This window comes from Heteronotia binoei, chromosome 15 (assembly GCF_032191835.1).
Source record: "Heteronotia binoei isolate CCM8104 ecotype False Entrance Well chromosome 15, APGP_CSIRO_Hbin_v1, whole genome shotgun sequence".
In the NCBI taxonomy this organism is placed as follows: domain Eukaryota; kingdom Metazoa; phylum Chordata; class Lepidosauria; order Squamata; family Gekkonidae; genus Heteronotia; species Heteronotia binoei.
Window position 1 is genome coordinate 29,800,715 of NC_083237.1, and position 16,919 is coordinate 29,817,633.

At 47.5% G+C, this 16,919-nt stretch overlaps 1 protein-coding gene across 2 annotated transcripts; it reads left to right on the forward strand.

The window, feature by feature from the left end:
- The first annotated feature begins 1,557 nt into the window (after positions 1–1,557).
- SH2B1 (SH2B adaptor protein 1) lies at positions 1,558–15,984 on the forward strand. Of its 2 annotated transcripts, XM_060256655.1 has the most exons (10): positions 1,563–1,706; positions 3,280–4,208; positions 4,346–4,447; positions 5,425–5,516; positions 5,809–5,915; positions 9,697–9,885; positions 10,251–10,477; positions 10,582–10,753; positions 11,016–11,124; positions 14,805–15,984. In XM_060256655.1, the coding sequence occupies exons 2-10, from the start codon at positions 3,357–3,359 to the stop codon at positions 14,821–14,823; spliced, it is 1,869 nt and encodes a 622-aa protein (XP_060112638.1). In that variant the 5' UTR covers positions 1,563–1,706; positions 3,280–3,356; the 3' UTR covers positions 14,824–15,984. The 2 variants fall into 2 exon arrangements, with proteins under 2 accessions (XP_060112637.1, XP_060112638.1); XM_060256654.1 differs by lacking the exon at positions 11,016–11,124 and having other exon boundaries at positions 1,558–1,706.
- Positions 15,985–16,919: the final 935 nt, after the last annotated feature.

Below are 16,919 nucleotides of genomic sequence, written 5' to 3' on the forward strand. Positions count from 1 at the left end.
TTCATAATGGCCAGTTGATTTGACTCAATCTGAGAAGCCCTTGACAAATCCCGGGCCAGTCCTACGTGATTTTAGGCTATGCTAATTGCTGCTTCCCCTTCTTGCTTTTTAAACAGTACGCACAATTTCCTCAATGAGGAGACTGTCAGCTAAGGTGGGAGCAAGTATGCTGGAAGTTTGACATGCCTGTTTTCCAGCTTTCCTCTCTTTCATGGCCCTATCAATGACTGTTGACGCTGCCCTGACCTGGATAGCCCAGGCAAGCCCAATCTCATCAGATCTTGGAAGCTAAGCAGGGTCAACTGTGGTTAGTACTTGAATGGGAGACTTATTTGAAATACGCAGTTGAGAGGACGGGCAGGCTGTATGCAGCCACCTCTCTGAATATCCTCCAGGCTCCCAGCAGGGATCAGTCGCCGAATGTCAACATGACTTCCAGGGGCAAACACACACAATATACAAAATACAAAAAAATGAAGGGAATGACTGTTGAAGCTGAAGGAAGGGGATTTCAGCAGAGATTCAGTCCTAACACAGTGAAGGGGTAACTGGCTGCTTCCTGCCTTCATTCCAATGGCCTCATCAATGGCAGTTGGAAGCTGGAGCCAGATTACATTCCACTAGATTCCTAGCATCTCATCTCAAATCATGTACAAGAGGCCCACATTAGCAATGAGGATCTCAGTCTACCTCTGAATAGCAGTTGATTCAGGGCAACAATCACAGGAGGCTTTTGCTTTTGATCTCTGCCTCCAGGCCTTACAGGGGCATCTGGTCTGCCACTGTGGGAAATGGGATGCTGTAGATGGACATTTGGACTGAAAGCTATCTTATGCTGTTTGCATTGTTTGGGATTCGGCCTTATGCTCCTTTCCCTTGCTGCAAACGAATTCCAGAGAGTTGGCTTTGGCTGCTCACGTGACATAAATGGAACAAAGTTGGAGTTCAGTAGCACCTTTAGGAACAACTAAGGTTTATTCAGGATGTAAGCGTTCATGTGCTAAAACGCACACACTTCATCAGATAATAGTATGGGATGGAATTAGCAGTCGTACATATAGAGAGTGGGCAACGAATTCATATGCAAAACTGTTGTTAGCCGCCCTGAGCCCGCCAGAGAAGGGCGGGATATAAATCCGATTAAATAAATAAATAAATTAGTGAAAATGTTTTTTAGCTCGTGATTTTCTTCTTTTTTAAAAAAAGGTGGTTGGATTCAGCACTGGCGTAGGCGCTTGACGTGCACGGGCGCAGTTCAGTGCCGGGGGACGGCACTCTGTCTATACACAGAGATGGCATCCTAAATACGAAAAGCTCCAGGCGATGCTACTGCATTGTTACCCGATCAACCCGAGACAGCAGCAAGCGAAAGAACTGGCAGGCGCAACGCCCTGGGTTGTCATAACAACGCCTGAAGGCCCCAACCAATAGAGAATGGAAGGCGCGTCCACAGGCGGTGACGTCACGGTTCTCCGCGGGTCCCCTCACGAACCCTCTAGCCTTCCACGGGGAGGCCTGCTCTTTATGGTACTAAAAAAAAAAAAGCCTTGCAATTTCCCCTTCTGGCTGATGACGAAGACGGAAGTGAAAGAAAGGAACCAGGGGGTTACCTGCGTCAGGGGACCCGGAAGCGGAAATGGCGCGCGAGAGCCAGGCAGAGAGACGGACTGACAAACCCTGGCTGTGAGGGAACCAAGGCCGGGATGGTGAGTGACAGACGCATAGAGCCCAGTGGGCTCCCCTCCCCTCCCCCCCATACGGCAAACCTCTTTCCCCGCCGCTCCCGAAGGGGACGGGCCGTTATCCGCTTCTTTCCCCGCTCGCCTTCCTAAAACTTGTTGTTAGGGCTGCAGCCTGCGAGGGCTCTTGTCAGTTGGAGCGCTGCGTTAAAGGAAGTGTAGCCTTTCTCCTCACGCTGATGTAGCAACGGGAGAAACCGCATCTGAGGAAATTCTTCACCGTCGGCAGCCAGCCCTTTGTCTGTGTTGACCCAGAGAAGTATGAAAGGCCGCCCCCCCCCCCCAACATTGGCTTTCCACCTCCCTATATGCGTCTGCAGAGAGGATGCATGTTTTGTAAACATATGAACATATGAAGCTGCCTTCTACTGAATCAGACCCTCAGTCCGTCAAAGTCAGTAGTCTACTCAGACTGGCAGCGGCTCTCCAGGGTCTCAAGCTGAGGTTTTTCACATCTATTTGCCTGGACTCCTTTTAGTTGGAGATGCCGAGAATTGAACCTGGGACCTTCTGCTTACCAAACTGATTCTCTACCACTGAGCCACCATCCCTCCCTGTCCTGTGCCTCCTAAGTATCATCCACATCCCTTGTGCTTTTTCTGAAGGCTCCCAGATGTTACTCCCAATTTTTCTTCCTCTCCCCCACCTCTGTAAATGTATTTATCCATTCTCTCCCGTGCTGGTAGCTATCACCCTGGTATACTTAAGTAGGGAAAAAACAAGTTTAATTTAAACAAGAATGCTGTAGCAGCCTGAGATGTTCAGAAGTGGGAACCATATGCCCTCTTCAATTATATTGTTTGTAATGCCAGACTTTAGAACTGATTTGTTTTTCTTGTTTGCATTCACTCAGGCTGTGTGACATCTCATTTGTGAAAAACACCCCTTCTTAGTCCTGATTATAAGGTCTTTGTTTTTGTGATTATGCTGCAATGTTTATCCTGCTCTCTACCAGTTAATCCTATGATGCTTATTTTCTAGAATATCATGGTCCCATTTCTGTACACTAAATTTATGGAGGAAGAGTGCATGTTCAGGAATAACTAATAAGGCACTCAGTATTAGGTGGATCCTAAATAAGTGCGTAAGCAGAGCTGCATCAGATCAAAGCTGTTTTATCCAGAATTCTTTGTAAGGATCCCAGAACCAGCAGGTGCTAGATGATCTACCAGAAACTGCCTAGTTTATTTAGTGAAGAGCAGCTCCTTTATCATCTCTTAGGCATCTGTCCTATTTCTCTGAACTGGGCTTTTTGGGTTTAATTTTTCGAAGAAGTCACTACAAGGTTGCAAGGTCAAGGTAGATTGGGATGGTGTAATTTTTCAAAGAAGTTCTTACAATCTTACAAAGCCCAGATTGATTGAGATATGTTATTGAAAGCAATCTGCTTGAGTAAAATGTTCTGTGGAAATGTTGCTGTACTGTTGCTTCTCTTGAGTACAGGTGGGTTGTTTTTTCCCTTTCATGACCTTGCAGTAGCATTTTGGTTATGTGGTTTCCTCCAATATGTTCATAATTTTCTCTTTTCTTGGTCCTACAGGTCACAAGGTCACTGGTGCTAGCAGCAGCCCAGTCCTGGCGCTGGACTTGTTGCCACCCGGCCCCACCCGGGCAACCATGAACGGAAGTGCGGTGCCCCTGTCACCAGCAGGTGGAGGGGTTGTGGCAGAACCCATCTCTCTCCCCTCTCCTGGCTGGCGGGAATTTTGCGAGGCTCATGCTCGTGCAGCTGCAGTGGACTTTGCCCGTCGTTTCCGGGCCTTTCTTGGTGAGAACCCACAGTTTGCCACGCCTGGGGCAGAAGCTGCCTTCTCACGCCGCTTTGCTGAGCACTTCCTGGAGCATTTTGAGGCAGAGGTGAGCCGGGCCTACGCCAGCGACTCGCCCCCTCGGTGTGACATTGCTCCCTTCACTGGCTGCACCTCAGCACGTGACCTCTCGGAGACTTGCAGTGACTCATCAGTTGCTTCCCCTGTGGAGCCTCCACTCGGGCCACCCTCTGGCCTCTCCAGCAGCCAGTCCCGGAGTTCTGAAGATGTTTCTACTGTGGCTACCGTTACAGCCACCAAACCAAAGCTGAAGAAGCGCTTTTCTTTGCGCAATGTTAGCCGTAGTGTCCGAGGCAGCATGCGTGGCATCCTGCAGTGGAAGACCTCGGCCGAATCGTCCCCTGTTGATGGTGATGAGGCAACCACTGGAGCGAACAGCAATTCCAACTCCTCAGGAGGTGGCGACTCTGAGCGATGGACTCACCGATTTGAACGCCTGCGGCTGAATAAAGCCTCTCCAGCTGCCCCACGCATTGAACTTGCTAGTGTGCGTCGTGAAGGCCTACTGAACTACATTGTTGCCGATGACGGGGCAGGCGGGGGAACCAGGACACGCTGGCAAAAATGCCGTCTTCTCCTGCGCAAAGCAGGAAAAGGGGAGGGGGAGGGTTACCTGTTGGAGTTCTACATCCCGCCAAAGGTGAGCAGAATGGGTCTTTGGGCTAAGATGGGGTGGGTATAGAGTTGGTGAGGAAAGACCAAAGGTGCTTTGGTCTCAAAGGACATTCCTGGTGTGGGATTGCTTGACGATCTGTTTTCCCTGCCTTCTACCACCAGGCATCAAAGCCCCGGGTCAGCATTGCCTGTTCTTGTGTAGCAGATGTGCGAACAACAACACCCCTGGAAATGCCTGACAAGGAGAACACCTTTGTGCTCAAGGTCAGCAAACAGTCAGGGTGGGGAGAGAGAAAGTAGCAACTGCTTCCCTCGGGCCTGCTTTGTAATTTGGGTTGGAGGCCTGGTCAAAATGTGTCAAAGGTCAATGTGGTTTGTATAGATACTATAAAATATGTCTCTTAAACCTGCCCACTTATCAGTCATCGTTCTGGTTGCAGTACAAATGTTTTAAACCAATTGACGCATCAGCATCTCAGCAACAGAATACCTGATAGTGGGTATCTCTTCTGCCAACACCGGCTTTCAAATAAAATTATCAGGTTTTTCTCCAGCAGCCAATACAGGCATGCACTTCCTTTTCTCTCTGTCCTCCATTTCTGACAAAGAGGAATTTGCAGTTCACCCCACATCTGCCCTCCTCCAGCCTTGTTAATTCCAAGATTGGCTGCTTTCCCCAAGCAGACTTCTCTCAGCCCAGCAGCTTTTCCTTATGTTTTTGGCCTCTGTGGGGAGCAGTGCCTATTTCTCATTAGAGAGAGAGAGCCGCCAATCAGAATGTCCAGGCAACACCACCAGTAGCCATTAATGAGCAGCAGTGATAGCTAGGAATCTCTTCTGGACAAGAGCACAGAACAGGGACAGGTATAATTTGTTGCTAAAAGAGTTCTCTGGTCACTGCTGCTAGTAATGGGCTCTTTTGTGCTGAAGACCAGCACAGGCAGAAAGGGGCTTGATTCTTGGTCTCCCCTTGTTAAAATAACAGTCTGCATTGGCCCTTTCTTATAAACTTATATTAATGTTTTTGCAGTGGTTCTTGAAGTGCTACAGTTAAAACTGCCTTTGGCCTCAACAGTTCATTATGGTGCTTTCCATAAATTGTTTTCTGATCTTCACTGTGTTTCCCTTTCTCATTGGTAGATGCCTTCTTTGTTTTTCTTGGCTGGGATTTAGGAGTAGGCTGTAGCATTCCTTCTAGCCACTTAATATTTGCAATGTTATTTTTCTCCGTTGTGCTCTAGCTGTCAAGTTCCTTGGAGTATATCCTTGAGACGGTTGACTCGCTACAGATGCGCTCATGGCTGGCAGACATTCAGGAATGCATGGGCCTGGGGTACGTTATGTTGAACTCAAAGAGACTGGCAAACCTGGCTAGCCTCTATGTTCTTAAAGAACGTGAGGTGTGTTTTATGATCCTTGTATAGTAATAATTTAAGAAATCAGACCCAAAGTCTTATCAAGTTCCATGTTCTGTTGCCAATGGCCAGAGGCCTCTGGGAACCAGCCAGAGGCCTCTGGGAAGCTCACAAGTGGGGCATGGAGGTTGATCAGTTTCCTCTGTTGTTTTCCTCTCTTCATGGAGGTTCTGTTTTTTCCTTCATGGCTAATAGAACTTACTTTCTCAGAGAGAGCACTGATAGCTTGGAGCAGCCCTGCATGAACCACTCGGAGAGCATGCCCAGCCGGGAGCTTCCCATGGTGCCGAGTGAGAGCAGTGAACAGCTTAGCCAAGGTGAGTGGCATACACACAGACCCGGGTACCCTATCCTGCCTGCAAAGCTTCCGTCTGATTGGTTTGTTTTCCGTCAGAATTGACACATGCTGTTCTTGTCTCTCTCATGGTACCCTTTCTCCCAAGCATTATGATCTTCCAGTGGGTTATACCACCTTCTGAATGTAGAAGAAGAAGACTGCAGATTTGTACCCTGCCCTTCTTTCTGAATCAGAGTCTCAGAGTGGCTTACAATCTCCTATGTCTTCTCCCTCCACAACAGACACCCTGTGAGGTGGGTGGGGCTGAGAGGGCTCTCACAACAGCTGCCCTTTCAAGGACAACTCCTGTGATAGCTATGGCTAATCCAAGGCCATTCCAGCAGGTGCAAGTGGAGGAGTGGGGAATCAAACCCAGTTCTCCCAGATAAGAGTCAGCACACTTAACCACTACACCAAACTGGCTCTCTTACGTTTACACACTCTTATGCAGGATGAGATGTCTTTTCTAAGATGGTGCTTGCTGTGTCATATCCTCACACCATCGAAAAATATTTTTTTTCTTTTCGAAATTTTGCTCAAATTTAGTAGAGTAAAAATGCATGCAATTCATCAGTAAAGGGTGCTTCAAACAAGTGACCACTTTCATGTACATTTGTTAGGCAGTTAGAATCCAGAGACTATTATTTCTTGCACTTCTGGTCTTTCACTGGTAGTTTTCGCAATAAATTTAAGAGCAGCAGTATAGGATAAGACCAATGGTCTATTTGAGTCTGGCATCTTGTTTCATACAGTGACCAACCAAAGGCTCACAAGCAGTAGCACAGAGCCCCAGGCCTCCTGTCATTGCTCTCCAGTACTGATGCTTAGTGCCTCTGAACATGGCCATCCAATTTACTTGTCACATCTACTGATTGGTTTGTTTTCCTTTGGTTTACCTAAGCCCCTTTAGAAGCTAACTAAACTAATGGCCAATATGACGCTCTGTGGCAGTGAATTGTACACGAATTGTAAACTAATGGCCATTATGACACTCTGTGGCAGTGAATTGTACAAATTGGTTACTCTGATTAGTCTGAGTGAAGAATCTATTGCTAGTCAACTTCATTGGGAGCCCACGAGTTCTACTGTTAGAAGAGACAGGGAAAAACTTCTCTCTAGTACTTTCTCCAACCCCATGCTCCACCCTCATACATTGTTCTATAAACCTCTATTTTGTCTCTTTTTGTAATTTTCTGGAGACTAAAAAACCAAAACTCCTTAGTCTTTCCACATGGGGAAGGTGCTTCAGCCTTGATAACTTTAGTTACCGTTTTCTGCATGTATCCAGCACTTTCATGTCTTTCTTGAGAGAGGATGACAAAAAACTGATTTGCTAAAAACTAATATCACAGAAACCGATGCAAGGGCATTATAATAGCAATTGTCTTTGTAATCCTTTTCCTAACAAATCCTACAACAGAATTTGCCTTATTTTCTGCTGTTGCAAATTGGGTTGGCATTTTCACTGACTGAGCTGTCTGCCATAACTTGGAGGTATTTTTTTTCCTGCTCTGTCACCTCCAGTTCAGGCCTCATCAGTGTGAATTTAAAATGGGGATTCTTTACCCAAAGGTACATCACTTTACACTTGAATCTCATTTGCCATGGGGTTGCTTGTTCACTCAGTTTTGGAGCTGTTCACAACCCTGAGTTTGGTTCTTACTATCCTTTTAAATGCTCCTGAATTGGAGCTGAGTGGCCAAAATGCCAAGTTTAGCAGATGGCACTATATTATTTTAGAACAAATCAAATAGCACTGATCCCCGGGGAGCCCCTGTGCTTCCTTCCTTCAAGAGAACTGCTGTTTACTCCTATTCATTCTGTTTAGATTAGTTATAGAATAAGTACTTAGAGACAATGTGATCAGCAGTTTTGTTTTGTTTTTGGTTGGGTAGTGACTTTAGGTTCCTAGTGCTTCTACTTGCTGTCTTTTGTTCATTCTAAAGTCTGTTTACTTTTTTCAGAAGTCCTGTAAATTTTAAAAAAAAGCACTAACACATGCATTTCCATCTTGCCCAGGGTTTGAATCAGTTGACTGGTTAAATCCACTGCATATCCAGAAAATGAAAATACAGCCCAAAACTGAATATTTAACCAGCAGAAAGTTGATCAGAAAATATGTAAAGGAAATGGATTAAGTTTATCCAATACCCACTAAGAAATTACACATTAATGAAAAGTCTTTAGCATTAAGCTATAATATGCTAGCAGGATCATCTCAGATTTGCTTGTAGAAGTCATCATCATCCAATGCGAAGATATTTTTGTTCCAATTTAAAAAGTACCAAACCAGTTGAATAAACCAAACTAGTGTGAAGAAGACTATATCAGGCCCAAGGGGAAACCACTAAAACCCCATCATCTTGCACCTGCTGCAGTAGCTTTTGCAAAGTGCACGGGGCCTCAGTTTTTCAGCTTCAGGCATTCACATAGGTTCATGGGTTGGATCTGGTGCAAAATTTCCACTTCCACCTGAGCTCTGGTTCTAGAGGAAATGCAAGGCAGCAACTGCAGTAGCTGTTTCCACTAAGTCAAACTGGCTGTATCCCTGCTTGTAGAAGTCCTGTACAACCAATTTCATAGCAGTATAATCTATAGGGAGGGAAAGCACAAAGTGTTGCACAAGATTTCGTGCAAGTGGAACTGTTGCTAAGTCTGTTTGTTTCCATTGACACATTGCTGAATCCAAGCCTGTAGACCAGGGCTGTCAGACATGCAGCCCAGGGGCTGAATCAGGCCCCCGGAGGGCTCCTATCAGGCTCCTAAGCAACTAGCTGTCATCTGCTCGCTTTCCCCTCTGTCTTGCTTACTTCTATATAACAGCTTGCTTTGCCAGACTTGCTCAATCGCACAGGAGCTACAGAGCAAAGCCTCTATTTTCTCTACTGGATGAGGCTTCTCTCTTGGGGAAGAAGGGGGGAGGAATAGCTTGCTTTGCCAGGCTCTCCCAATTGCACAGCAGAGGTACTAAGCCAAGCCTCTCTTCCTTCTATTGGCTGAGGCTCCCCCCGTTCCCCTGGGGAAGGAAGGAGCGAGCCAGAGCTTCCTTTGTCCAGTTCCCTGGATCCCATGGGAGAGATACAAAGAAAGCATCTTTAAGACCAACGAGTGCTAATGTTTTGTTTTAAGTTTTTAAAAAATCTTTGTGTTTGTCTATGTCCTTTAAAACGTTTATCTCTCTGCTACCTGGCATTACATTTTATGGCACACGTGGCCCGGCAAGGTCACATTTATGTTGTATCCGACCCTCATAACAAATGAGTTCCACACCCCTGCTATAGGCCCTTACTTTAAATAAATTCTGTATCTAATATAATAGAGAATCTATTTATTCAAATGACCACTTGTTCCTGTATGAGTCTGGCCAGCAACTAAGATGTGGGCTGCTGAGGGAAGAAGACAACTATGGGGACTAAAGGATCTGGTGGCATTAAGTTAACAGAAGGTGGCTTTGTCTTGAAGGCTCAAGTGATTGTTCTTTACTGCTGAGTTTGATTTTGTCGCTGAATGTTCTCCTTGACCGCCATTTAACATGGGTGTTTTAGTGGTAATGAAATTGGTATTTTTTATTGTTAATTGGTCTCCTCTAGCTCTGTGGCTGAGAGGTGAACTTAGACATTGTTTAAGCTATAAATAAGTCAGCCCATATGAGATGTTCTCAGTATACAAAATGTAGCAGCCCATGGTTATTTGAAACGGGAGATTCCTAGAAAGCCAGAAGCCTGCCCAGATAGTGACTTGATGCCTCTGCCTGCTTGTAGGTGCCTACGGTGGGCTGATGGACCGCCCATCTGCCTCCATGTCCCCCAGCTCCGTCTCCATTGCTGCCTCGCACTTTGACTCAATGGAGCTACTTCCTCCTGAACTGCCTCCTCGGGTGCCTATCGATGAAGGGCCATTTCCTCCCAGCCTCCTCCATACAGCCTTCCCTGAAACCCCAGATGCCACAGGTAACATTAGGGCCAGCCCAGCAGATTTTAAGCAGTGCCCCCAGTCTAATGCGGTTGTACTGCCCCATAGAGGTCTTGAACCTCTCTGGTTATGGTGCCACTACTTTGGGACAGTTTACCAGAGGAAGTACAGAGAGCACCTGTGAGGGCAGGCAGGACCCCCTTTTCCCCCCTTGTTCATTGGGCCTCTGGAGATTAATGTGTTCTCTGGTTTATCTACTTGGGATCCAGCAGTCCTACATTCTCTTCCTAACTTCAGAGAAGGGTCTGGTGCACTAGAGCCTTGGGCAGCAGCTAGGAGAGGAAATTGTGGCATTCTCTGGATGAGCTTTAAAAGGCTACAGCTACTTGCATCCTTGTCTCAGGTTCCTTCCTCTTCCAAGGGGAGCCAGACCCAGGTGGAGGAAGTTTTGGTGACACAGATCACCCACTCTCTGAGTACCCGTGGTTCCATGGCACTCTGTCCCGTCTCAAAGCGGCCCAGCTAGTGCTGGCTGGGGGAGCCAGCAGTCATGGTGTCTTCTTGGTACGGCAAAGTGAGACACGGCGCGGCGAATACGTCCTGACCTTTAACTTCCAGGGGAAAGCCAAGGTGAGCGGTGAAGCCCATGGAGATCTGTGAGAGATTCACAGGGGCAGGCAAGCAGGCTGAGCAGCTCACAAGCGGTCTCTCATCAGACTTTCTCTTGTCCTTAGCACCTCCGCCTCTCCCTGAACGAGGACGGGCAGTGCCGGGTTCAGCATCTCTGGTTCCAGACCATCTTTGACATGCTGGAGCACTTCCGGGTCCACCCCATCCCCCTCGAGTCAGGCGGTTCAAGTGACGTGACGCTCGTCAGCTACGTCGTTGCTTCACAGCGGCTGCACGGTGAGAACAGGAAGAGCGGGGAGCGGAGAGAACATGAACACCATTCCCCACCCATGTCATGCTCCATTTCCCACCCATCTTCTTCGTCATAACTCCATGCATATACCCCCTTTTCCCTGCTCCCTTCAGTCCAAGTTTTTTGCTCCAGCCCTGTACAATATGCATATGCAATGCAGGTGGGGGGACCCTTTTACATCCATCTTTCTGAGCTGCTCTTCCCATCCCCCCACCCCTATTTCTGATGCGGGCATCTCTGTCACAGGCCGGGACCGGGCTGGGAGCCGAGCGCCGGTGTCCGGGTTCAGTGGGGACCCTGACTCGCCCCCCAACCTCATCTCCATCCTTGCTGCCGCCTCCGCGGGTGACTGCGTGTAAGTGTGCAATAGCTGTGGGGGAGGGCTTGGAGGGGGGAGAAGGCACGGCTATGAGAGCGTGTGTGTGTGTCACAGCCCCACACCATAGCCCATCACTCTCCATGGGTCGTGCGAGTGTGCGGTGTCCACACCATCTGCTGTGTTATGCAATGCCAGGCAGGGGAAGGTGTTAAGAATAATGGTCCTTCTTTGCAACTGGGCCTTTCATTACGATGAATGAGCAGCTTATGGGAACTCCTGCCAGCAGATCCGGTGGGTGGCATGTTCTGTAGGGGTGCAAAGCCCCATCAGTGTCTTCCTGAACCTTTCTAATGGCCTCCCTTCCTCCTCCCCACCTTCGTTGTCCATTGAATAGTAGGTGCAGCTGCATAACAATTTCTGGATTAGGAGAGTGGGCAGCCAGCCACCCACCAGGAGCTTTGCCACACCCCCAGTAGCCCTCATTAACCCCTAGAGGAGTCCACGCCACCCTTTCTCCACTTCTTATGTGATTTTGGGTGGCTTGTTGGCCTTTTGATGGGGCAGGGGGGCTGCCAATGAGAGCCTCAGGTGAGCAAGACCTGCTTGGGCTGGTTGGATCTCTAGCTAGCCCAAGCAGGCGTCGCTTGCCTGGGGCTCTCCTTTCTTGTGTTGGGTTGCTTTTGGCTGCTGGGGGGGTGGCAGCATATGCTAATGAGTTATGCTAATGAGTTCCACCACCTATTTTTCTACAAAATGACCCCTGGGTTGGGGGGGGGACCTTTCTCTGCAAGAGACCCTTGGAGAGCTGCCACCAGTCGGAAGAGACTGAGTGAGGTGGACCAGTGGTCTGACTCAGTGAAAAGCAGCTTTGTGTGTTCAGAGCCTGACTGCTTTAGTTACAACAGTGTCCTGCCCTGCAGCCTGATCGCTCATGAACATAATAGTGGCAGACAGTTACAATCAGTGGGTGGAGCTGCCTATTCTGCACACCCAACAGTAGCACTTTCTTCCAGCAGAAGAGGCTTTTCTGGAAGGACTGTTAGCTTAGTAGAATGGTCAGGTTCAACCCTGTGTACCCAGATGCCATGGAATGCAGTAGATCTTCTGCCCCTTTCCAATCCCCCCCCTCCCAAGCAACCTTCCAGCAAAATACGGCTGTTGCGATTTTGAATTCCATTGCCAAAAAAACTCCTTCCCTTGTTCTGCCCAGTAGTCTTTATTTTGTCCAATGAGGAGCTAAAAGGATTCTCCAGAATTGTGAGAACACCAGCCTACTGAGTAAGAGAAAAGTGGACATAAGGTAGGTATCCCCTGAAAGGAGTTCAAACCATTGCATCTGCCCATTTGTGAAGGAGAAAGAATGGGAAGGAATGGCATGCTTATACAATGTACATTTGGCAAGGGGGACTGACCATTGAAGATAAGGTGTACGGCAGCTTGTCATGAACTGGATAGCCCAGGCTAGCCTGGTTTAGTCAGATACTGGAAGCTAAGCAGGGATGGCTCTGGTTAGTATTTGGATGAGAGACCACCAAGGAAATCCAGGCTTGCAATACAGAGGCAGGCAAATCACCGCTGGACGTCTCTTGCCTTGAAAACCCCACTGGGTTGCTGTAAATCAGCTGTGAATTGACGGCAAAAAAGAAAAGAAAGAAGAGCCGTGCTGGATCAGACCAAAGGCCCATCGAGTCCTGTTCACATAGCTTGCTTCCAGGAAGCCCACAAACAGGATGACAGCAGCTGTTTCATCCTGCCCATGCACCTAAGCCACTGATGCAAGAGGCAGTACTGCCTCCGATGCTTGAGGGAGTAGAGTACTGTCATAATTCATAGCTGTGGATAGCTCCATCTTCCATGAATTAGTCCTCTCCTAAAGCTTTCCAAGTTGGCAGCCATGAGCACATCCTGCAACAGTGCATTCCACAAATTTACTATACACTGTGTGAAGAAGTTACTTCCTTTCATCTGCCCTGAAAACTCTCACCCTTCAGCGTCAGTGGATGGCCCCAGGTTCTAGTGTTATGGAAGAGGCAGCTTTTCCCTGTCCACTTTCTCTATACCATGTCTAATTTTATAGACCTGTCAAACGCATGGCATTCACAGTATTGAACAGGCACACTTAGTCTAGTCCAAATAACTCACCAAAGGGCTGCTGCTGAATATTGCCCAAGTTGTGAGTATCCCACAATTCCAGCCCAGCGTGGAATATGATGCTGGTCACAGAATCGGCCTTTATTTTGAGAAATAATCAAGTTGCTGGTTGCAAAGGTGGGTTTGAGGAAGTGTGGATGAGTCAGTAAAAGCTGGTGGTATGTACAACTCCACCCAATTAAAGTGAAACCTGTAAAGCCTTTGCAAAGCATAATTAGCTTGGAGTTTTAGTTGATTTTTTAAAAATCTGAACACATGTTTGAATAGAACATTCATTCTAGGAATATGCATTTTTTTTTGTTTTTAGAACATGCACGCGTGAGCCCATCAGGAGGGCGGGATATAATTCGATAAAATAAAAATCCTAGAAGAAGCATTCCTTCCTGTGTTAGAGCAAGGGAGGAATGCTTCTTCTAAGAAGACCCAAGCCACATTTGGAGTTGCAAGTATTTAATTATGTCCAATATGATATTAAAAAGCCAAACAAACGATTGCCTGTTTGATCAGGGCTGTCCCGGCTAATTAAACAGCCTTCAGACTTCAAAAACTAAACTCATGTGCTTTCTTCCCCCTCCTTCCGTCTAGCTTGTGAGGCGCAGAGCAAATACTTCCCGGTTTGAGGCAAACCCCACTTTGCCTCGGCGGGGAGGGCGGGGTATAAATAAAAAAATATTATTATTATTATTACTTTGTTGTGCTGCCTGTACTCAGCTTTCGTTTCTTACCTGCAACCCTAGATTCGCAATCAGAGTTCAATTTGTTGTTATGCGCCCTGAGCCCACTTGTGGATGTGCTAGAAATGGAGGATATAAATAAGATAAAACAAACTGTGGTTTTAGAAGGAAAGAAACAGCATGGCTTGTCGCTTCATCCAGTCTGGATGCCCACAGTAAACCCCAGTTTGTTCAAAACCAGGAAATCTTTGATCCCCTGCTCTCCACAGGAGGGAAGAATGCTAGCGTGTGACCTTGCCAAGGACTTCAGGGCTCCGGGTGCAAAATGTTGCAGTCCTGACACAGTGTCATATTATCTAAAAAGCTAAACAGCAGCTGTTCACATCCAATTCACTGGCACAATAAACCGTTCTGAGTACAATATTTTGCAGATTAATTTATGCCAATTGAGCAAATGGGATAGTGTGTAATTTACATAGGCTGTGGAATTCACTTCCTGCTGCAGAATGGTGATTTGCACTCTAAAAAAATCATCCAAATGTACACATTGCCTGGAAATAATACCATTCTGTCTGTCTTGCTGCACCGTCTTTTGCTAAAAATCCTGGCGCCCCTCCAGGCAGTCTAATTGGGGGCTGTTTCTGAGCTATTGGCTGCCCCTCATCCTGCTGTCCTTAAAGGCTGGTATTTGAAATTCTCTGATTGATTGATGGCAGTCCTGGTCACTGCTGTTTAAGTTAAAGGAATGGGTCGGATAGTGGCCTGTTCTGGATTTGGCGACTGGGGTGTGGTGGGATCTTGGACAATGCTGTACATCCTGCAGTCCTGTTCTTCACTTAACTTCCAGCCACCCTCTCTTTGTCTGTCTGTGTCTTTCTGTTCTCTCCACAGAACCGAACACCTCTCGTAACCTGCCACCACCACCTCCTCTCCCTCCAGCGCGGCCACCTCAAGTTCCCCCAGACCGAGGACTGCCGGAGGCTGAGAGGCAAGTGGAGGAGGAGGAGGAGGGCCTGACGGAGCCAGAGGTGGACGAGGGAGCAGCTGCGAGAGGAGGGGGAACCCACCCCCTGCCGGAGGAGTCGGAAGGACGAGCCAGGGCTGTGAACAACCAGTACTCATTTGTCTGAGCCCCCCACCCCTCCCCCGGGTCTGGGATGGAGGAGGGGACCAGCCTCACCACAGTGCCCTCCTGATATCCCCAATGGAGATCTGACTCTAACCGTGGGTACAAGATGGGCTTGAATACCCAATAGACTTCTACACTTTCCTCAATAACCTTTTCTGGGGGCAGGGGGGACCGGTCTTTCTTTCTCAGCCTCCCCTCTTTCCCTTGGGTATGGAGCAAATATCTCTTCCGCTTGGCCCCCTCCCCCCAAATGAAGGTACAAGACCCTCCCCCTGGTTTCGTGCTCCCAACCTGTAACAGCTTGGTGTGCACTACTTTAGGCCCTGTTTGGTTGCTAAGAGATTGGCCTGCTCTCCCGCCCCCCCCCCCCGAAAAAAAATACAATTTGCAATGGGGCAGAAGCAATGACTGTAAAACACTACATGGAAAGGGGGGAGGGAAAGTATCCCCAGGCTCTGCTTCTTGACTCCAGACATAGTGTCTTTCACCCCTAACCTTTTTCTTGCTGAATGTATGGAGTCTCTGAATGTAACACCCTCTCCCTCCTCATCTCCTCTCGGGGTGGTGAGAAGGGGGGAAGTCTGGCTCCCTCCTCTTTCCAGCTCTGAAATATATTTATAGCCTTTCTCCTTGCCTCCTTTCTCCCCCCCTCCCCAATTGGGGCCTGGCCACACTCTACAAAGCCTCTGCCACCCCCAGGTAAATTTAAAGATGCTATGAATATATGCCCCTTGCCTCAGCTATTGTCCTCCCTCCCTTCCTTCCGCTCCTTCTTCTCCCTAAGGTTTATTTTTCTACTGTGGACTAGCTGGACTGCTCAGGCCCCTCCCTCCATCAATTCTCTCTTTTTTATTTGCTCTGAGGTACTGTTTATCTGTGTCTTTTTTTTGTTGTTTAACTTTTTTTGGGAGTTTGTATGAAAATAAAGGAAACATCATTTTATCTTTTTGAAAGAAAAAAAATTACGAGGCAGGGCAGAAGAAAACCCAGTCATGGTAGACCTCAAAAACACTCTTTCCTTCTTATTGTGCTTTTCATCACTCTCTGAAGAAATATCTTGACATAGAACTCTTCCTGTGGGTGCCAGGTATAGAGGGTAGGAGGGATAATACAACTCTCCATTTATGTAATGCTTGAGAGCATTCAAACCACTTCATGGATATCCTCTCATTAATCCATATGGTAACCTGGTAAGGTAGCTTGGTATAATGTACACCTATAATCCAGATGTGAAGACTGAGGGTGAAACAGAGCAGTTTGTGAGATCAGGGCAGAGGAAGAGTTCATTACACTACTAGGATCCAACTGGAGTTTGATTCAAACATGGTGCAGGTAAAATGGAAGCACTCTCACATGACACTTTCCATATGCCTGTTATCTGGGCTGCTGCTTGTGTGAAGCTGTTGACTGAAGCAGTGGCCGGGATCAGCTGCATGTCTGCATGAGGGAGGTGGTGAAAAAAGTCTTCCAGATGTGTCTGCAACACTGATGCATCCACCTTTCCTGGGGAATTCATCTCCCCACCCCCCTGAGAGTTGCGGTTTACAAAGCATGGTAGGGATTACAGTGCTCACAGTGGACAACGACGGGGAGTCAATGATGAAGTGGAAAGATCAGTGGTTAAATGTGTTTGATGTGACCACCCAGAGAGCAAAACTGAATTGCAAAGCAATATTTTTAATAGGTTCCCTGCATTGTACAGCCTGTAGTTTTCAGGAGACTAACAGAAGTGCAAATCGCCTAAAAGATTCAGATTCATGGAAAATGAAGGCCTCTGTCCTTGAAGGCCATAAGGCTCAGAAGTGGAGATTTGTCCTTCAGTCTCTTGCAGTGATGAAGCTGGAATGTGGGTTGTCTTATAGCTCACCATGTGGATG

Bases quoted from the DNA above. Each gene is read 5' to 3' on its own strand.
- SH2B1 (XM_060256654.1), top strand. From the start codon at position 3,357: ATGAACGGAAGTGCGGTGCCCCTGTCACCAGCAGGTGGAGGGGTTGTG. The intron at 5,517-5,808 runs GTACGTTATGTT...TTACTTTCTCAG, and splicing joins CAGGAATGCATGGGCCTGGG to AGAGAGCACTGATAGCTTGG. The intron at 5,916-9,696 runs GTGAGTGGCATA...GCCTGCTTGTAG, and splicing joins CAGTGAACAGCTTAGCCAAG to GTGCCTACGGTGGGCTGATG.